The 19,283-nt window shown below is 41.3% G+C and overlaps 1 protein-coding gene across 2 annotated transcripts in view; it reads right to left on the bottom strand.

Annotated features, from left to right (window-relative positions):
* Positions 1–19,283, bottom strand: part of LOC115131010 (procollagen-lysine,2-oxoglutarate 5-dioxygenase 2-like) — a 153,453-nt gene that overhangs the window by 39,790 nt on the left and 94,380 nt on the right. For both annotated transcript variants that reach the window (XM_065019225.1, XM_065019226.1), the window contains exons 9-11: positions 13,773–13,898; positions 12,176–12,297; positions 8,339–8,443 (exon numbers count right to left, since the gene is read on the bottom strand). In XM_065019225.1, the coding sequence (XP_064875297.1) occupies positions 8,339–8,443; positions 12,176–12,297; positions 13,773–13,898 (353 nt within the window). The remainder of the gene's footprint in view (positions 1–8,338; positions 8,444–12,175; positions 12,298–13,772; positions 13,899–19,283) is intronic.

Raw genomic sequence — 19,283 nt, 5'->3', positions numbered from 1 at the left:
ATCTACAATATGGATACAATGCAGGAAATGGGATGGACGACAAAGGACATACTGAATGTCCAGGATTGTAGACAGATTGGAGAGTTCCCATGGCCTCTTTAAATAACCCAGAGGGCTTTCTCTTCGGGCCTCCAGGGTCTGAAATAGCACCCTGTTCCCTATGTCGTGCCCTACATTTTGACCAGGACCTACAGAGCTATAGGGATTAGAGTGCCATTTGGGACTCAAACCAGGGCTCCATTCTGTCACAGGTCTGCCACCACCACAAAGACATCTGGTTTAAAGAGACAACACTTGAGAAATCAAGAGGAGGGAAAAGAGAGAAAAAACAGGCATAGACTGTATATAACAGACATAGACTATATATAACAGACATAGACTGTATATAACATACATAGACTATATATAACAGACATAGACTATATATAACAGGCAGACTGTATAAAACAGGCATAGACTGTATATAACAGACTGACTGTATAAAACAGGCATAGACTGTATATAACAGACAGACTGTATAAAACAGGCATAGACTATATATAACAGACAGACTGTATAAAACAGACATAGTCTGTATATAACAGACATAGACTGTATATAACATACATAGACTATATATAACAGACATAGACTGTATATAACAGGCAGACTGTATAAAACAGGCATAGACTGTATATAACAGACAGACTGTATAAAACAGGCATAGACTATATATAACATACATAGACTATATATAACAGACAGACTGTATAAAACAGACATAGTCTGTATATAACAGGCAGACTGTATAAAACAGGCATAGACTGTATATAACATACATAGACTATATATAACAGACAGACTGTATATAACATACATAGACTATATATAACAGACAGACTGTATAAAACAGACATAGACTGTATATAACAGACAGACTGTATAAAACAGGCATAGACTATATATAACATACATAGACTATATATAACAGACAGACTGTATATAACAGACATAGACTGTATATAACAGGCAGACTGTATAAAACAGGCATAGACTGTATATAACATACATAGACTATATATAACAGACAGACTGTATAAAACAGACATAGACTGTATATAACAGACAGACTGTATATAACAGACATAGACTGTGTCATGACATTGGCCTCTTTGGGTTTAGCAACCCCACCCCCCCTCTCCCTGCCACCCCCCTTGCCTCCTTCAACTAGGTTGCTGTGGTCAGAGAGACGTTGTAAATTCCTGAGAAGACCCTGCCACACAGTATAGAGAAAGTACATTTTCATAGAGGACAAAGGAAATCCTTCCACCTCACAGAACTTGAGGTACGAACAAATTTCATGTTCCGGAGAAAAGTATAAAAGATCGGAGAAGAATCCAGCTACGAACTGGTCCATTTGTCACAACTTGGGGGCGCTCATGAGAGACGGTGTGGCCACATTACCATAACGCTGTTTATATAATAGCCTCAGATATGAGGTTTACATCTAATTGTTGTATAAGATGAATGAGTGAGGACGATACTGTTTGTATAATTGTGTAATATGATTTTGGACTGTTTAATGAAGAAAAATACAATTCCCTTTTGATTTGAACTAAATCAGAGGACCGCCCCTGAGTCCAGTTAGGGTCAGGCATCCTGGGACAGCCCTCTTCGGCCCTTCCGAATACAAACCCCCACTCGGGTTTTCAATCAGCAGACCGAGCTTACCTCAATTACGAGATGGCTAAAGGATGCAGACCATGTTTATCTCCATTAGGAGGACAAAGGTTCTAGACCATGTTTTACTACATTAGGAGGACAAAGGTTGTAGACCATGTTTTACTCCATTAGGAGGACAAAGGTTCTAGACCATGTTTTACTCCATTAGGTTGTAGACCATGTTTTACTCCATTAGGAGGACAAAGGTTCTAGACCATGTTTTACTCCATTAGGTTCTAGACCATGTTTTACTCCATTAGGTTCTAGACCATGTTTTACTCCATTAGGTTGTAGACCATGTTTTTCTCCATTAGGAGGACAAAGGTTCTAGACCATGTTTTACTCCATTAGGAGGACAAAGGTTGTAGACCATGTTTTTCTCCATTAGGACAAAGGTTGTAGACCATGTTTTATTAGGAGGACAAAGGTTGTAGACCATGTTTTACTCCATTAGGAGGACAAAGGTTCTAGACCATGTTTTTCTCCATTAGGAGGACAAAGGTTCTAGACCATGTTTTACTCCATTAGGAGGACAAAGGTTGTAGACCATGTTTTTCTCCATTAGGTTGTAGACCATGTTTTTCTCCATTAGGTTGTAGACCATGTTTTACTCCATTAGGTTCTAGACCATGTTTTTCTCCATTAGGTTGTAGACCATGTTTTTCTCCATTAGGAGGACAAAGGTTGTAGACCATGTTTTTCTCCATTAGGAGCCTCAGATATGAGGCTTGTAGGTTGTAGAACATGTTTTACTCCATTAGGTTGTAGACCATGTTTTTCTCCATTAGGAGCCTCAGATATGAGGCTTGTAGGTTGTAGACCATGTTTTTCTCCATTAGGTTCTAGACCATGTTTTTCTCCATTAGGTTCTAGACCATGTTTTTCTCCATTAGGAGGACAAAGGTTGTAGACCATGTTTTTCTCCATTAGGAGGACAACGGTTGTAGACCATGTTTTTCTCCATTAGGAGGACAACGGTTGTAGACCATGTTTTTCTCCATTAGGAGGACAAAGGTTGTAGACCATGTTTTACTCCATTTGGAGGACAAAGGTTGTAGACCATGTTTTTCTCCATTAGGAGGACAACGGTTGTAGACCATGTTTTTCTCCATTAGGAGGACAACAGTTGTAGACCATGTTTTTCTCCATTAGGAGGACAACGGTTGTAGACCATGTTTTTAGCCATTAGGAGGACAACGGTTGTAGACCATGTTTTTCTCCATTAGGAGGACAACGGTTGTAGACCATGTTTTTCTCCATTAGGAGGACAACGGTTGTAGACCATGTTTTTCTCCATTAGGAGGACAAAGGTTGGAGACCATGTTTTTCTCCATTAGGAGGACAACGGTTGTAGACCATGTTTTTCTCCATTAGGAGGACAACGGTTGTAGACCATGTTTTTCTCCATTAGGAGGACAACGGTTGTAGACCATGTTTTTCTCCATTAGGAGGACAAAGGTTGTAGACCATGTTTTTCTCCATTAGGAGGACAACGGTTGTAGACCATGTTTTTCTCCATTAGGAGGACAACGGTTGTAGACCATGTTTTTCTCCATTAGGAGGACAAAGGTTGTAGACCATGTTTTTCTCCATTAGGAGGACAACGGTTGTAGACCATGTTTTTCTCCATTAGGAGGACAACGGTTGTAGACCATGTTTTTCTCCATTAGGAGGACAAAGGTTGTAGAGCATGTTTTTCTCCATTAGGAGGACAACGGTTCTAGACCATGTTTTACTCCATTAGGTTGTAGACCATGTTTTACTCCATTAGGAGGACAAAGGTTCTAGACCATGTTTTACTCCATTAGGAGGACAACGGTTCTAGACCATGTTTTTCTCCATTAGGAGGACAACGGTTGTAGACCATGTTTTTCTCCATTAGGAGGACAACGGTTGTAGACCATGTTTTTCTCCATTAGGAGGACAACGGTTGTAGACCATGTTTTTCTCCATTAGGAGGACAACGGTTGTAGACCATGTTTTTCTCCATTAGGAGGACAACGGTTCTAGACCATGTTTAACTCCATTAGGAGGACAACGGTTCTAGACCAAGTTTTTCTCCATTAGGAGGACAACGGTTGTAGACCATGTTTTACTCCATTAGGAGGACAACGGTTCTAGACCATTGCTGAATCTTTTAACCATTCTCCTATCATTTCATGTAACCATATTTACCTTGTTTGTTTGTTTGTTTATGCATTTCCGTGAATTACTTAGTTAGTAATAAATAAATCATTTAAGACAATTGATGTCTGGATGACTCATAGTGCAGACTGGGTTCGTGCAGATAACCAACCATTTACGACATTTGGAATGAGACTAACGTGAGGTAAAGTAAATAATTAATTAATTAGAAGACTAATTGATCAGATAAAAAAATCTGAAAAGTTATTTTAGGAAATGACAACTTTGTAATCTGAATATTTTTCCTTGGTGCCCCGACTTCCTAGTAATTACGGTCACATGATTAATCAGTCTAATCTCGTAATAACTCATTACAGAGAATCATTGATAAAAACTATCAGTCTTCAGTTAATGATAGTAAAGACACGACAACTGTACAAAACAGACATAGACTGTATTAAACAGGCCCAGACTGTACAAAACAGGCACAGACTGTACAAAACAGGCCCAGACTGTACAAAACAGGCCCAGACTGTACAAAACAGGCCCAGACTGTATAAAACAGGCCCAGACTGTACAAAACAGGCCCAGACTGTACAAAACAGACATAGACTGTACAAAACAGGCCCAGACTGTACAAAACAGGCCCAGACTGTACAAAACAGGCCCAGACTGTATAAAACAGGCACAGACTGTACAAAACAGGCCCAGACTGTACAAAACAGGCCCAGACTGTATAAAACAGGCACAGACTGTACAAAACAGGCCCAGACTGTACAAAACAGGCCCAGACTGTACAAAACAGGCCCAGACTGTATAAAACAGGCCCAGACTGTACAAAACAGGCACAGACACAAATCTAGTTGTTTCAACTAAATATTATGAAGTAGCTGGTCCCAGAGCCTGTTATAGTTTACTCAACTTTTCAGTTGAGTACTATGAAAACATAACTTGGCAAACATGTCATGTTCACTCAACTAGATATCATTATTTGGGCATCTTAGCTAAAGAAATGCTGTGCACCTGGTTACAAATACACTGCTTTCAAAATACAATGTTTCCAACTCACATATTTGACACAGGCTGATCCATGATTACATTGTCCATGTTAATTTATACAGTAATTATTATTCAACATGTCCTTACCTTTGATGTGTACACACAACCACTGGGTTCAAGTATTTCTGATTTTCCAGCTAAAACACCATGCCTGTGTCAATTACCAGTTAATCTGATGATTCTCCTTCAGCAGTATATAATATAACCTTCAGCAGTAATATAACCTTCAACAGTCTGCAGCAGTAATATAACCTTCAGCAGTAATATAACCTGCAGCAGTAATATAACCTTCAGCAGTAATATAACCTTCAACAGTAATATAACCTTCAGCAGTAATATAACCTGCAGCAGTAATATAACCTTCAGCAGTAATATAACCTTCAGCAGTAATATAACCTGCAGCAGTAATATAACCTGCAGCAGTAATATAACCTTCAACAGTAATATAACCTTCAACAGTAATATAACCTTCAGCAGTAATATAACCTGCAGCAGTAATATAACCTTCAGCAGTAATATAACCTGCAGCAGTAATATAACCTGCCGCAGTAATATAACCTGCCGCAGTAATATAACCTGCAGCAGTAATATAACCTTCAGCAGTAATATAACCTGCAGCAGTAATATAACCTGCCGCAGTAATATAACCTGCAGCAGTAATATAACCTTCAGCAGTAATATAACCTTCAGCAGTAATATAACCTGCACCATTAATATAACCTGCAGCAGTAATATAACCTTCAGCAGTAATATAACCTGCAGCAGTAATATAACCTTCAGCAGTAATATAACCTGCAGCAGTAATATAACCTGCAGCAGTAATATAACCTGCAGCAGTAATATAACCTTCAGCAGTAATATGACTTTCAGCAGTAATATAACCTTCAGCAGTAATATAACCTTCAACAGTCTGCAGCAGTAATATAACCTTCAACAGTCTGCAGCTGTAATATAACCTGCAGCAGTAATATAACCTGCAGCAGTAATATAACCTTCAGCAGTAATATAACCTTCAACAGTCTGCAGCAGTAATATAACCTTCAGCAGTAATATAACATTCAGCAGTAATATAACCTTCAGCAGTAATATAACCTTCAGCAGTAATATAACCTTCAGCAGTCTGCAGCAGTAATATAACCTTCAGCAGTAATATAACCTGCAGCAGTAATATAACCTTCAGCAGTAATATAACCTTCAGCAGTAATATAACCTTCAGCAGTAATATAACCTTCAGCAGTAATATAACCTTCAACAGTCTGCAGCAGTAATATAACCTTCAGCAGTAATATAACCTGCAGCAGTAATATAACCTTCAGCAGTAATATAACCTGCAGCAGTAATATAACCTTCAGCAGTAATACAACCTTCAACAGTCTGCAGCAGTAATATAACCTGCAGCAGTAATATAACCTGCAGCAGTAATATAACCTTCAGCAGTAATATAACCTTCAACAGTCTGCAGCAGTAATATAACCTTCAGCAGTAATATAACCTTCAGCAGTAATATAACCTTCAACAGTCTGCAGCAGTAATATAACCTTCAGCAGTAATATAACCTTCAGCAGTAATATAACCTTCAGCAGTAATATAACCTGCAGCAGTAATATAACCTGCAGCATTAATATAACCTGCAGCAGTAATATAACCTTCAACAGTCTGCAGCAGTAATATAACCTGCAGCAGTAATATAACCTGCAGCAGTAATATAACCTTCAGCAGTAATATAACCTTCAACAGTCTGCAGCAGTAATATAACCTTCAGCAGTAATATAACCTGCAGCAGTAATATAACCTTCAGCAGTAATATAACCTTCAAGAGAAATATAACCTTCAGCAGTAATATAACCTTCAACAGTAATATAACCTTCAGCAGTAATATAACCTTCAGCAGTCTGCAGCAGTAATATAACCTTCAGCAGTAATATAACCTTCAGCAGTAATATAACATTCAGCAGTAATATAACCTTCAACAGTAATATAACCTGCAGCAGTAATATAACCTTCAACAGTAATATAACATTCAGCAGTAATATAACCTTCAGCAGTAATATAACCTTCAACAGTCTGCAGCAGTAATATAACCTTCAACAGTCTGCAGCAGTAATATAACCTGCAGCAGTAATATAACCTGCAGCAGTAATATAACCTTCAGCAGTAATATAACCTTCAACAGTCTGCAGCAGTAATATAACCTTCAGCAGTAATATAACCTTCAGCAGTAATATAACCTTCAGCAGTAATATAACCTTCAGCAGTAATATAACCTTCAGCAGTCTGCAGCAGTAATATAACCTTCAGCAGTAATATAACCTGCAGCGGTAATATAACCTTCAGCAGTAATATAACCTTCAGCAGTAATATAACTTTCAGCAGTAATATAACCTTCAACAGTCTGCAGCAGTAATATAACCTTCAGCAGTAATATAACCTGCAGCAGTAATATAACCTGCAGCAGTAATATAACCTTCAGCAGTAATATAACCTTCAGCAGTAATATAACCTTCAGCAGTAATATAACGTTCTTCAGTAATATAACCTTCAACGGTAAAATAACCTTCAACAGTCTGCAGCAGTAATATAACCTTCAGCAGTAATATAACCTTCAGCAGTAATATAACCTGCAGCAGTAATATAACCTTCAGCAGTCTGCAGCAGTAATATAACCTTCAGCAGTAATATAACATTCAGCAGTCTGCAGCAGTAATATAACCTTCAACAGTAATATAACCTTCAAGAGTCCCTGTTCCTTATGGCCAGCAGCATTAACACAATAAGAGTCCCTGTTCCTTATGGTCAGCAGCATTAACACAATAAGAGTCCCTGTTCCTTATGGCCAGCAGCATTAACACAATAAGAGTCCCTGTTCCTTATGGCCAGCAGCATTAACACAATAAGAGTCCCTGTTCCTTATGGCCAGCAGCATTAACACAATAAGAGTCCCTGTTCCTTATGGCCAGCAGCATTAACACAATAAGAGTCCCTGTTCCTTATACACCCCATAACAAGTATGCAAACACTGTGCATGCACGTTAGATCATTGGGCTTCTGCCTATAAGACAATTCCCCTGAGTAGAAACAGCCGCAACACTATACAGACATTATACCTGTTCTGTTCAAATGGCCTGATCAAACCCAAACCCTAACAATACCATACCCGTTCTGTTCAAATGGCCTGATCAAACCCAAACCCTAACAATACCATACCCGTTCTGTTCAAATGGCCTGATCAAACCCAAACCCTAACAATACCATACCTGTTCTGTTCAAATGGCCTGATCAAACCCAAACTCTAACAATACCATACCCGTTCTGTTCAAATGGCCTGATCAAACCCAAGCCCTAACAATACCATACCCGTTCTGTTCAAATGGCCTGATCAAACCCAAACCCTAACAATACCATACCCGTTCTGTTCAAATGGCCTGATCAAACCCAAACCCTAACAATACCATACCTGTTCTGCTCGATGAGGATCTTCAGGGTCTGTCTGTTGGTGAGCATCACGTCAGTATCCATACTGAGGTAGAAGTCACAGCCTGGGTCCTTACGACACAGCCCCCTGGTTTAAAGAAATGGAGGAAACAAAACCTCTAATCAATCATTATTGATCAATTCAACTGACAACATGATGGTAGCCTGATGCGCTACCAAGCACATACTTTGACATAAATCGTAATTTGCAAGATAGCGATTATGAGATCCTAAGTAAAACACTACTCTCTGCTAATTATATGCTACAGAGAGATAGTTCTCAATGAGCCTGTTAGTTAGGTCTCAATGAGCCTGTTAGTTAGTTCTCTATGAGCCTGTTAGTTAGTTTTCAATGAGCCTGTTAGTTAGTTCTCTATGAGCCTGTTAGTTAGTTCTCAATGAACCTGTTAGTTAGTTCTCTATGAGCCTGTTAGTTAGTTCTCTATGAGCCTGTTAGTTAGTTCTCTATGAGCCTGTTAGTTAGGTCTCAATGAGCCTGTTAGTTAGTTCTCTATGAGCCTGTTAGTTAGTTCTCTATGAGCCTGTTAGTTAGTTCTCTATGAGCCTGTTAGTTAGTTCTCTATGAGCCTGTTAGTTAGTTCTCAATGAGCCTGTTAGTTAGTTCTCATTGAGCATGTTAGTTAGTTCTCAATGAACCTGTTAGTTAGTTCTCTATGAGCCTGTTAGTTAGGTCTCAATGAGCCTGTTAGTTAGTTCTCAATGAACCTGTTAGTTAGTTCTCTATGAGCCTGTTAGTTAGTTCTCAATGAACCTGTTAGTTAGTTCTCTATGAGCCTGTTAGTTAGTTCTCAATGAGCCTGTTAGTTAGTGGTGGTGTTCAGTGGGTTTAGTTCTGAATGACGTTGTGTGTCCAGTGGGTTTAGTTCTGAATGACGTGGTGTGTTCAGTGGGTTTCCTGTCTAAATTGTCTCCTTGGCTAAAACCTTTTTTTTAGCCAAGACAAACTGTAGATCTGTTTCAGGCTAAACATTTGACAGATACAGTGCCTTGCGAAAGTATTCGGCCCCCTTGAACTTTGCGACCTTTTGCCACATTTCAGGCTTCAAACATAAAGATATTAAACTGTATTTTTTTGTGAAGAATCAACAACAAGTGGGACACAATCATGAAGTGGAATGACATTTATTGGATATTTCAAACTTTTTTAACAAATCAAAAACTGAAAAATTGGGCGTGCAAAATTATTCAGCCCCTTTACTTTCAGTGCAGCAAACTCTCTCCAGAAGTTCAGTGAGGATCTCTGAATGATCCAATGTTGACCTAAATGACTAATGATGATAAATACAATCCACCTGTGTGTAATCAAGTCTCCGTATAAATGCACCTGCACTGTGATAGTCTCAGAGGTCCGTTAAAAGCGCAGAGAGCATCATGAAGAACAAGGAACACACCAGGCAGGTCCAAGATACTGTTGTGAAGAAGTTTAAAGCCGGAATTGGATACAAAAATATTTCCCAAGCTTTAAACATCCCAAGGAGCACTGTGCAAGCGATAATATTGAAATGGAAGGAGTATCAGACCACTGCAAATCTACCAAGACCTGGCCGTCCCTCTAAACTTTCAGCTCATACAAGGAGAAGACTGATCAGAGATGCAGCCAAGAGGCCCATGATCACTCTGGATGAACTGCAGAGATCTACAGCTGAGGTGGGAGACTCTGTCCATAGGACAACAATCAGTCGTATATTGCACAAATCTGGCCTTTATGGAAGAGTGGCAAGAAGAAAGCCATTTTTTAAAGATATCCATAAAAAGTGTTGTTTAAAGTTTGCCACAAGCCACCTGGGAAACACACCAAACATGTGGAAGAATGTGCTCTGGTCAGATGAAACCAAAATTGAACTTTTTGGCAACAATGCAAAAACGTTATGATTGGCGTAAAAGCAACCCAGCTCATCACCCTGAACACACCATCCCCACTGTCAAACATGGTGGTGGCAGCATCATGGTTTGGGCCTGCTTTTCTTCAGCAGGGACAGGGAAGATGGTTAAAATTGATGGGAAGATGGATGGAGCCAAATACATTCTGGAAGAAAACCTGATGGAGTCTGCAAAAGACCTGAGACTGGGACGGAGATTTGTCTTCCAACAAGACAATGATCCAAAACATAAAGCAAAATCTACAATGGAATGGTTCAAAAATAAACATATCCAGGTGTTAGAATGGCCAAGTCAAAGTCCAGACCTGAATCCAATCGAGAATCTGTGGAAAGAACTGAAAACTGCTGTTCACAAATGCTCTCCATCCAACCTCACTGAGCTCGAGCTGTTTTGCAAGGAGGAATGGGAAAAAATTTCAGTCTCTCGATGTGCAAAACTGATAGAGACATACCCCAAGCGACTTACAGCTGTAATCGCAGCAAAAGGTAGCGCTACAAAGTATTAACTTAATGGGGCTGAATAATTTTGCACGGCCAATTTTTCAGTTTTTGATTTGTTAAAAAAGTTTTAAATATCCAATAAATGTCGTTCCACTTCACGATTGTGTCCCACTTGTTGTTGATTCTTCACAAAAAAATACAGTTTTATATCTTTATGTTTGAAGCCTGAAATGTGGCAAAAGGTCGCAAAGTTCAAGGGGGCCGAATACTTTCGCAAGGCACTGTATATCATTTTTTTCTACCTGAATATATGAAATCTTTTGACACCAATACAAAACCCTTATATGTAGGTGCTCCTATTTGGACACCATTTCCAACTCAACATCAGAGTGACTGAGCTTCCGTTTCCAACTCAACATCAGAGTGACTGAGCTTCCGTTTCCAACTCAACATCAGAGTGACTGAGCTTCCGTTTCCAACTCAACATCAGAGTGACTCAGCTTCCGTTTCCAACTCAACATCAGAGTGACTGAGCTTCCGTTTCCAACTCAACATCAGAGTGACTGAGCTTCCGTTTCCAACTCAACATCAGAGTGACTGAGCTTCCGTTTCCAACTCAACATCAGAGTGACTGAGCTTCCGTTTCCAACTCAACATCAGAGTGACTGATCTTCCGTTTCCAACTCAACATCAGAGTGACTGAGCTTCCGTTTCCAACTCAACATCAGAGTGACTCAGCTTCCGTTTCCAACTCAACATCAGAGTGACTGAGCTTCCGTTTCCAACTCAACATCAGAGTGACTGATCTTCCGTTTCCAACTCAACATCAGAGTGACTGATCTTCCGTTTCCAACTCAACATCAGAGTGACTGAGCTTCCGTTTCCAACTCAACATCAGAGTGACTCAGCTTCCGTTTCCAACTCAACATCAGAGTGACTGAGCTTCCGTTTCCAACTCAACATCAGAGTGACTGAGCTTCCGTTTCCAACTCAACATCAGAGTGACTGATCTTCCGTTTCCAACTCAACATCAGAGTGACTGAGCTTCCGTTTCCAACTCAACATCAGAGTGACTGAGCTTCCGTTTCCAACTCAACATCAGAGTGACTGAGCTTCCGTTTCCAACTCAACATCAGAGTGACTGAGCTTCCGTTTCCAACTCAACATCAGAGTGACTGAGCTTCCGTTTCCAACTCAACATCAGAGTGACTGAGCTTCTTGATTTGCATATTTACTTTGATGATTACTTAAATCTAATTGCTCCGGAGCCTTTCACGCGGTAATGTTTGTTATTCATTCACATTAAGACTGTTTTGTTCATCAAATAACAAGTCCTAGATGAAAAATGTCTCTGTGAAATTATATGATGATGGGGCGACACACACAGCTAGAGGAATCATCACACACACACACACACACACATACACGCACGCACACACACACACACACACACAGGTCTGGTAGCGTACTGTACGTACATGCCCATGTTTCTGGCCTGTCCTTGGCTCAAGTTCTCCTCCGGACCCACAACCTTGAAGCTGTTAAACACATCTTTACTCTCCTCCCAAAACCTCTGGATGTGTCTCTCATGGTAAACCTCCTGAAGAGAGATAAAGAGGGTGAGAGAGGGTGAAAGAGGTTGAAAGAGGGTGAGAGAGTGTGAGAGAGGGTGAGAGAGGGTGAGAGAGGGTTAAAGAGGGTGAGAGAGGGTGAGAGAGGGTGAAAGATGGTGAGAGAAAGTGAGAGAGAAACAGAGAGAGACCTTTTGTGAGTGTAATGTTTACTGTTCATTTTATATTGTTTATTTCACTTGTGTTTATTATCTACTTCACTTGCTTTGACAATGTTAACACATGTTTCTCATGCCAATAAAGCCCTTCATTTGAGGAAGAAGATAAATGAATTGAGAGATAGAGACAGAGAGAGAAAGACAGACAGAGAGAGAGAGATGGAAACAGAGAGAGAGAGAGAGACATAGTTATGACTAATATTATATTAGACAGCTGAGAGAAAGGAGAGTACATGGTTGATGGATTAGGAGCTGTGTCTTGTCCATAATTGAGTTTATCCAGAGCCAAGGTCCAGCTGCAGTTACTCACGTTGTTATGGTAGGATAGGTAGGATAAGGGTGGTAGACTAGGGGTGGTAGGATAAGGGTGGTAGACTAGGGGTGGTAGGATAAGGGTGGTAGACTAGGGGTGGTAGGATAAGGGTGGTAGACTAGGGGTGGTAGGATAAGGGTGGTAGACTAGGGGTGGTAGGATAAGGGTGGTAGACTAGGGGTGGTAGGATAAGGGTGGTAGGCTAGGGGTGGTAGGCTAGGGGTGGTAGACTAGGGGTGGTAGGCTAGGGGTGGTAGGATAAGGGTGGTAGACTAGGGGTGGTAGGATAAGGGTGGTAGACTAGGGGTGGTAGGATAAGGGTGGTATGATAAGGGTGGTAGGATAAGGGTGGTAGACTAGGGGTGGTAGGATAAGGGTGGTAGACAAGGTCCAGCTGCAGTTACTCACGTTGTTATGGTAGGATAGGTAGGATAAGGGTGGTAGACTAGGGGTGGTAGGATAAGGGTGGTAGACTAGGGGTGGTAGGATAAGGGTGGTAGACTAGGGGTGGTAGACTAGGGGTGGTAGACTAGGGGTGGTAGGATAAGGGTGGTAGACTAGGGGTGGTAGACTAGGGGTGGTAGGATAAGGGTGGTAGGATAAGGGTGGTAGACTAGGGGTGGTAGGATAAGGGTGGTAGACTAGGGGTGGTAGGATAAGGGTGGTAGACTAGGGGTGGTAGGATAAGGGTGGTAGACTAGGGGTGGTAGGATAAGGGTGGTAGACTAGGGGTGGTAGACTAGGGGTGGTAGGATAAGGGTGGTAGCCTAGGGGTGGTAGGATAAGGGTGGTAGGATAAGGGTGGTAGCCTAGGGGTGGTAGGATAAGGGTGGTAGGATAAGGGTGGTAGCCTAGGGGTGGTAGGATAAGGGTGGTAGACTAGGGGTGGTAGACTAGGGGTGGTAGACTAGGGGTGGTAGGATAAGGGTGGTAGGATAAGGGTGGTAGACAAGGTCCAGCTGCAGTTACTCACGTTGTTATGAACGAAGACGTTGAGTTTATCTTTGGGGTAGTCGAGGGTCACGAGTCTCTGGAAGAATTGAGAGAGGAAAGGAGTGGGCTGTTCGATGAACACTCCAACCATAACAGTCGGATACTCCTGTTTAAAAAAAAAACAACAACATACTTTTATTAAACAGAACTTAAATGACACGTTGAAAGATATGGAAAGATGTTTTGAAGAACTCGTCCCTTTGGTACCTGAAAACATTAGTTTAAGTTCAAGCATCAGATCAGCCAATTAAAATCATTGAGGTAGTGTCGCGTGAGAGAACGCTACATTGTAGCTGGTCCCATCTGATAACCTGGCACATGTTAGCCCTATGCTAACCTCAGCAGGTGGCTGTGATTATTTCCTGTAACAAATTCCTCATTAGCTTATCAAAGATCTTAAAATCTTTTTCTCCACTAACCAATGGCATTTCATAAAATAGGTCAACTCAGCCTCCAGAGGGACACATGTAAACCTTGAATTTGGAGGTTGACCTATTTTAAGAAAAGCCTATTTTAAGATCTTTGATAGGATAATGAGGAATTTGTTACAGGAAATAATCACTGCCACCTGGCGAGGTTAGCATCGGGCTAACAATTTCAATTAGCTCATGCTTAATCTTAACCTTGAACCTTGAACTCTTGCTCCCGAGTGGCACAAGGGTCAAAGGCACTGCATCGCAGTGCTAGAGGCGTCACAACAGACCCTGGTTCGATTCCAAGCTGTATTACAACCGGCTGTGATTGGGAGTCCCGCAGGGTTTGGTCGGGGTAGGCTGTCATTGTAAATAATATTTTTTCCTTAACTGACTTGCCTAGTTAAATAAAGGTTAAATAAATAACAATTATTGGCTAGTATGACCTCATTACATCTTACATTAAGAACTAATGTCTCAACAAAACTATACCTCATTGCTTATGAACATAAAACAAAATGCATTGTATAAGTGAATAACACCTGTCACAAACCATAAACAAAAACACAACAGCCACAAAGAGTGCAGATCCAAACAGTATGTCTGGACAAAATGGAGTCGTGAGACCAGTTCCCTCCCTGAAGAGACAGTAGACAGAGGAGATAATTCTTTCCCATGACTCTCTCTGAGCCTCCAGCCCAAAACAGCTCTACAGGGCCGTCTTTCTCCTCTTGACCATGTTAAAAGACCAGGCCTGTGTCAGGCGGCCTGGGATGAAAAGGGACCCGGTTGAAACCATCTAATTTGTGAGTTCCGCGACGGCTCAGAGTTCCAGAATTTTCAAGCATGGTCACCCAGGGATCAAGCCAGAGGTCCCTTAAATTGTTACCGGCAGGGAGGACAGAGAGAGAGAGAGAGAGAGAGGGGAGGGGAGAGGGGGAGAGAGAGAGAGAGAGAGAGAGAGAGAGAGAGAGAGAGAGAGGGAGAGAGAGAGAGAGAGAGAGAGGGTGAGAGAGAGAGAGAGAGAGAGGGTGAGAGAGAGAGAGAGAGAGAGAGAGAGAGAGAGAGAGAGAGAAAAGAGAGAGAGAGAGAGAGAGAGAGAGAAAGAGAATGAGAAAGAGAGAGAGAGAGGGTGAGAGAGAGAGAGAGAGGGGAGAGAGAGAGAGGGTGAGAGAGACAGAGAGAGAGAGAGAGAGAGAGAGAGAGAGAGAGAGAGAGAGGGAGAGAGAGAGAGAGAGAGAGAGATGGGGGAGAGAGAGAGAGAGAGAGAGAGAGAGAGAGAGGCGAAGAGAGAGAGAGAGAGAGCAGCAACAACTTGTCTGTGTGCTGGTAGGACCTAGGCCCTCTCCCAAAACCACAGTATACATAGCAAGAGGACCGGCAATGACCCAGGCTGACCCGTATCCCTTAAACAGGCAAGACATACTCTCTCTCTCTCTCTCCCTCACACCTTTTCCTCACAAACAGGCAGGACACAGCAGGTCCAGTGTTCCTGAACCATCCCGCTCTGTTGGAAGTTGAACTCTTGGATGCCTTTTCCCCACAGTCCTATACGTCTGAATTTCCTCCACCCAGACTAATATAGTCTAGTAGGTCTGAATTTCCTCCACCCAGACTAATATAGTCCTATACGTCTGAATTTCCTCCACCCAGACTAATATAGTCCTGTAAGTCTGAATTTCCTCCACCCAGACTAATATAGTCCTGTAGGTCTGAATTTCCTCCACCCAGACTAATATAGTCCTGTAAGTCTGAATTTCCTCCACCCAGACTAATATAGTCCTGTAAGTCTGAATTTCCTCCACCCAGACTAATATAGTCTAGTAGGTCTGAATTTCCTCCACCCAGACTAATATAGTCCTGTAGGTCTGAATTTCCTCCACCCAGACTAATATAGTCGTGTAAATCTGAATTTCCTCCACCCAGACTAATATAGTCTAGTAGGTCTGAATTTCCTCCACCCAGACTAATATAGTCTAGTAGGTCTGAATTTCCTCCACCCAGACTAATATAGTCCTGTAGGTCTGAATTTCCTCCACCCAGACTAATATAGTCCTGTAAATCTGAATTTCCTCCACCCAGACTAATATAGTCTAGTAGGTCTGAATTTCCTCCACCCAGACTAATATAGTCTAGTAGGTCTGAATTTCCTCCACCCAGACTAATATAGTCTAGTAGGTCTGAATTTCCTCCACCCAGACTAATATAGTCTAGTAGGTCTGAATTTCCTCCACCCAGACTAATATAGTCTAGTAGGTCTGAATTTCCTCCACCCAGACTAATATAGTCCTGTAAGTCTGAATTTCCTCCACCCAGACTAATATAGTCTAGTAGGTCTGAATTTCCTCCACCCAGACTAATATAGTCCTGTAAGTCTGAATTTCCTCCACCCAGACTAATATAGTCTAGTAGGTCTGAATTTCCTCCACCCAGACTAATATAGTCTAGTAGGTCTGAATTTCCTCCACCCAGACTAATATAGTCTAGTAGGTCTGAATTTCCTCCACCCAGACTAATATAGTCCTGTAAGTCTGAATTTCCTCCACCCAGACTAATATAGTCTAGTAGGTCTGAATTTCCTCCACCCAGACTAATATAGTCTAGTAGGTCTGAATTTCCTCCACCCAGACTAATATAGTCTAGTAGGTCGGAATTTCCTCCACTCAGACTAATATAGTCCAGTAAGTCAAGTCTTTTTCTGAATAGCACAGCAGTGAGAAATGTCTGTGCCTCTCATCACACCCTCAGCATCCAATAAATATCCTGCCCAGATGAGAGGCAGGCTTTTCCCGAGGACTTGTCCGTTCCTTGTATTTAGTGGTAGTCTGGTGGAAGAGGGTTCATCGAGGACATCTTCTAGACATTCTCACAAAGATGTCTTTTATAAAGCGTGGTTGGCTTGTACGGAGTTAGCTCCAGATACAGTAAATATCGTGAATCCATCCCATTCATATAACTCACAGTGAAGTCTCTGCATGTGAAAAGAGCCTCTCTGAAGACATCAGAATTTAGTATACAGAACCGGTCAAAAGTTTTAGAACACCTACTCATTCAAGGATGTTTCTTTATTTTATTTTTTTACTATTTTCTACATTGTAGAATAATAGTGAAGGCAACACAACTATAAAATTAACCAAAACAGTAGAAAAAAAAAAATGTAAATATATTTGAGATTTGAGATTCTTCAAAGTAGGGTTAGGGTTAGCCACTCTTTGCCTTGATGACACCTTTGCACACTCTTGTTCCCACATATGCTGAGCACTTGTTGTCTGCTTTTCCTTCACTCTGCAGTCCGACTCATCCCAAACCATCTCAATATGGTTGAGGTCGGGGGATTGTGGAGGCCAGGTCATCTGATGCAGCACTCCATCACTCTCCTTCTTGGTCAAATAGCCCTGACACAGCCTGGAGGTGTGTTAGGTCGTTGTCCTGTTGAAAAACAAATGATAGTCCCACTAAGCCCAAACCAGATGGGATGGTGTATCGCTGCAGAATGCTGTGGTAGGCATGCTGGTTAAGTGTCCCACACATGCGGAGATCATCCGTTCACCATCACACCTCCTCCTCCATGCTTCAAAGTGGAACCACACATGCAGAGATCATCTGTTCCCCTACTGTGCGTTAAACAAAGACACAGCGGTTGGAACCAAAAATCTCCAATTTGGACTCTGACCAAAGGACAGATTTCCACTGGTCTAATGTCCATTGCTCGTGTTTCTTGGCCCAAGCAAGTCTCTTCTTCTTATTGGTGTTCTTTAGTAGTGTTTTCTTTGCAGCAATTCTACCATGAAGGTCTGATTCATGCAGTCTCCTCGGAACAGTTGATGTTGAGACGTGTCTGTTACTTGAACACTGTGAACCATTTATCTGGGCTGCTATTTCTGAGGCTGGTAACTCTAATGGTAACTCTAATGAACTTATCCTCTACAGCAGAGGTTACTCTGGGTCTTCCTTTCCTGTGGAAGTCCTCATGAAAGCCAGTTTCATCATAGCACTTGATGGTTTTTGGGACTGCACGGGGCGGCAGGGTAGCCTAGTGGTTAGAGCGTGTGACTAGTAACCGGAAGGTTGCGAGTTCAAACCCCCGAGCTGACAAGGTACAAATCTGTCGTTCTGCCCCTGAACAGGCAGTTAACCCACTGTTCCTAGGCCGTCATTGAAAATAAGAATTTGTTCTTAACTGACTTGCCTGGTTAAATAAAGGTAAAAAAAAAATAAAAAAAGATCATGAAATGTTCCATACTGATTAACCTTCATGTCTTAAAGTAATGATGGACTGTCGTTTCTCTTTGATTATTTGAGCTGTTCTTGCCATAATATGGACTTGGTCTTTTACCAAATAGGGATATCTTCTGTATAACCCCCCTACCTTGTCACAACATAACTGATTGGCTAAACGAATTAAGAAGGAAAAATATTCCATAAATGAACTTTTAAGAAGGCACACCTGATAAATGAAATGCATTCCAGGTGACTACGTCATGAAGCTGGTTGAGATAATGCTATCATCAAGGCAAACGGTGGCTACTTTGAAGAATCTCAAATATAAAATATATTTAGATTTGTTTCACACTTTTTTGGTTACTAAATGATTCCATATGTGTTATTTCATAGTTTTGATGTCTTCACTATTATTCAACAATGTAGAAAAAAACAACTGGAATGGAGTCAATGGAATGGTATAAACCACATGGAAACCACATGAATGACATCATTCCATTGACTCCATTCCAGCCGTTACTATGAGCTGTCCTCCACTCAGCAGCCTCCATTGACCTGATGATATATTCTGCGTTACCATCCAGGCTTCTAAACATTCCACCAAATGTCTTTGTTTCTATCCTCGCAAGAACTGAAAAATAGAGTTGACAGACAGACGGGCGGACAGACAAATTCTAACAAACAGTTCTTACTCCTGTCACTGATATGTCTATAGAGACAGTTACTCCTGTCACTGATATGTCTATAGAGACAGTTACTCCTGTTACTGATATGTCTATAGAGACAGTTACTCCTGTCACTGATATGTCTATAGAGACAGTTACTCCTGTTACTGATATGTCTGTAGAGACAGTTAC

The sequence above is a fragment of the Oncorhynchus nerka genome, linkage group LG6 (genome assembly GCF_034236695.1).
Source record: "Oncorhynchus nerka isolate Pitt River linkage group LG6, Oner_Uvic_2.0, whole genome shotgun sequence".
NCBI lineage: Eukaryota > Metazoa > Chordata > Actinopteri > Salmoniformes > Salmonidae > Oncorhynchus > Oncorhynchus nerka.
Note: the sequence above shows the minus strand (reverse complement) of the source record. Positions and strands in the feature narration are given on the sequence as shown.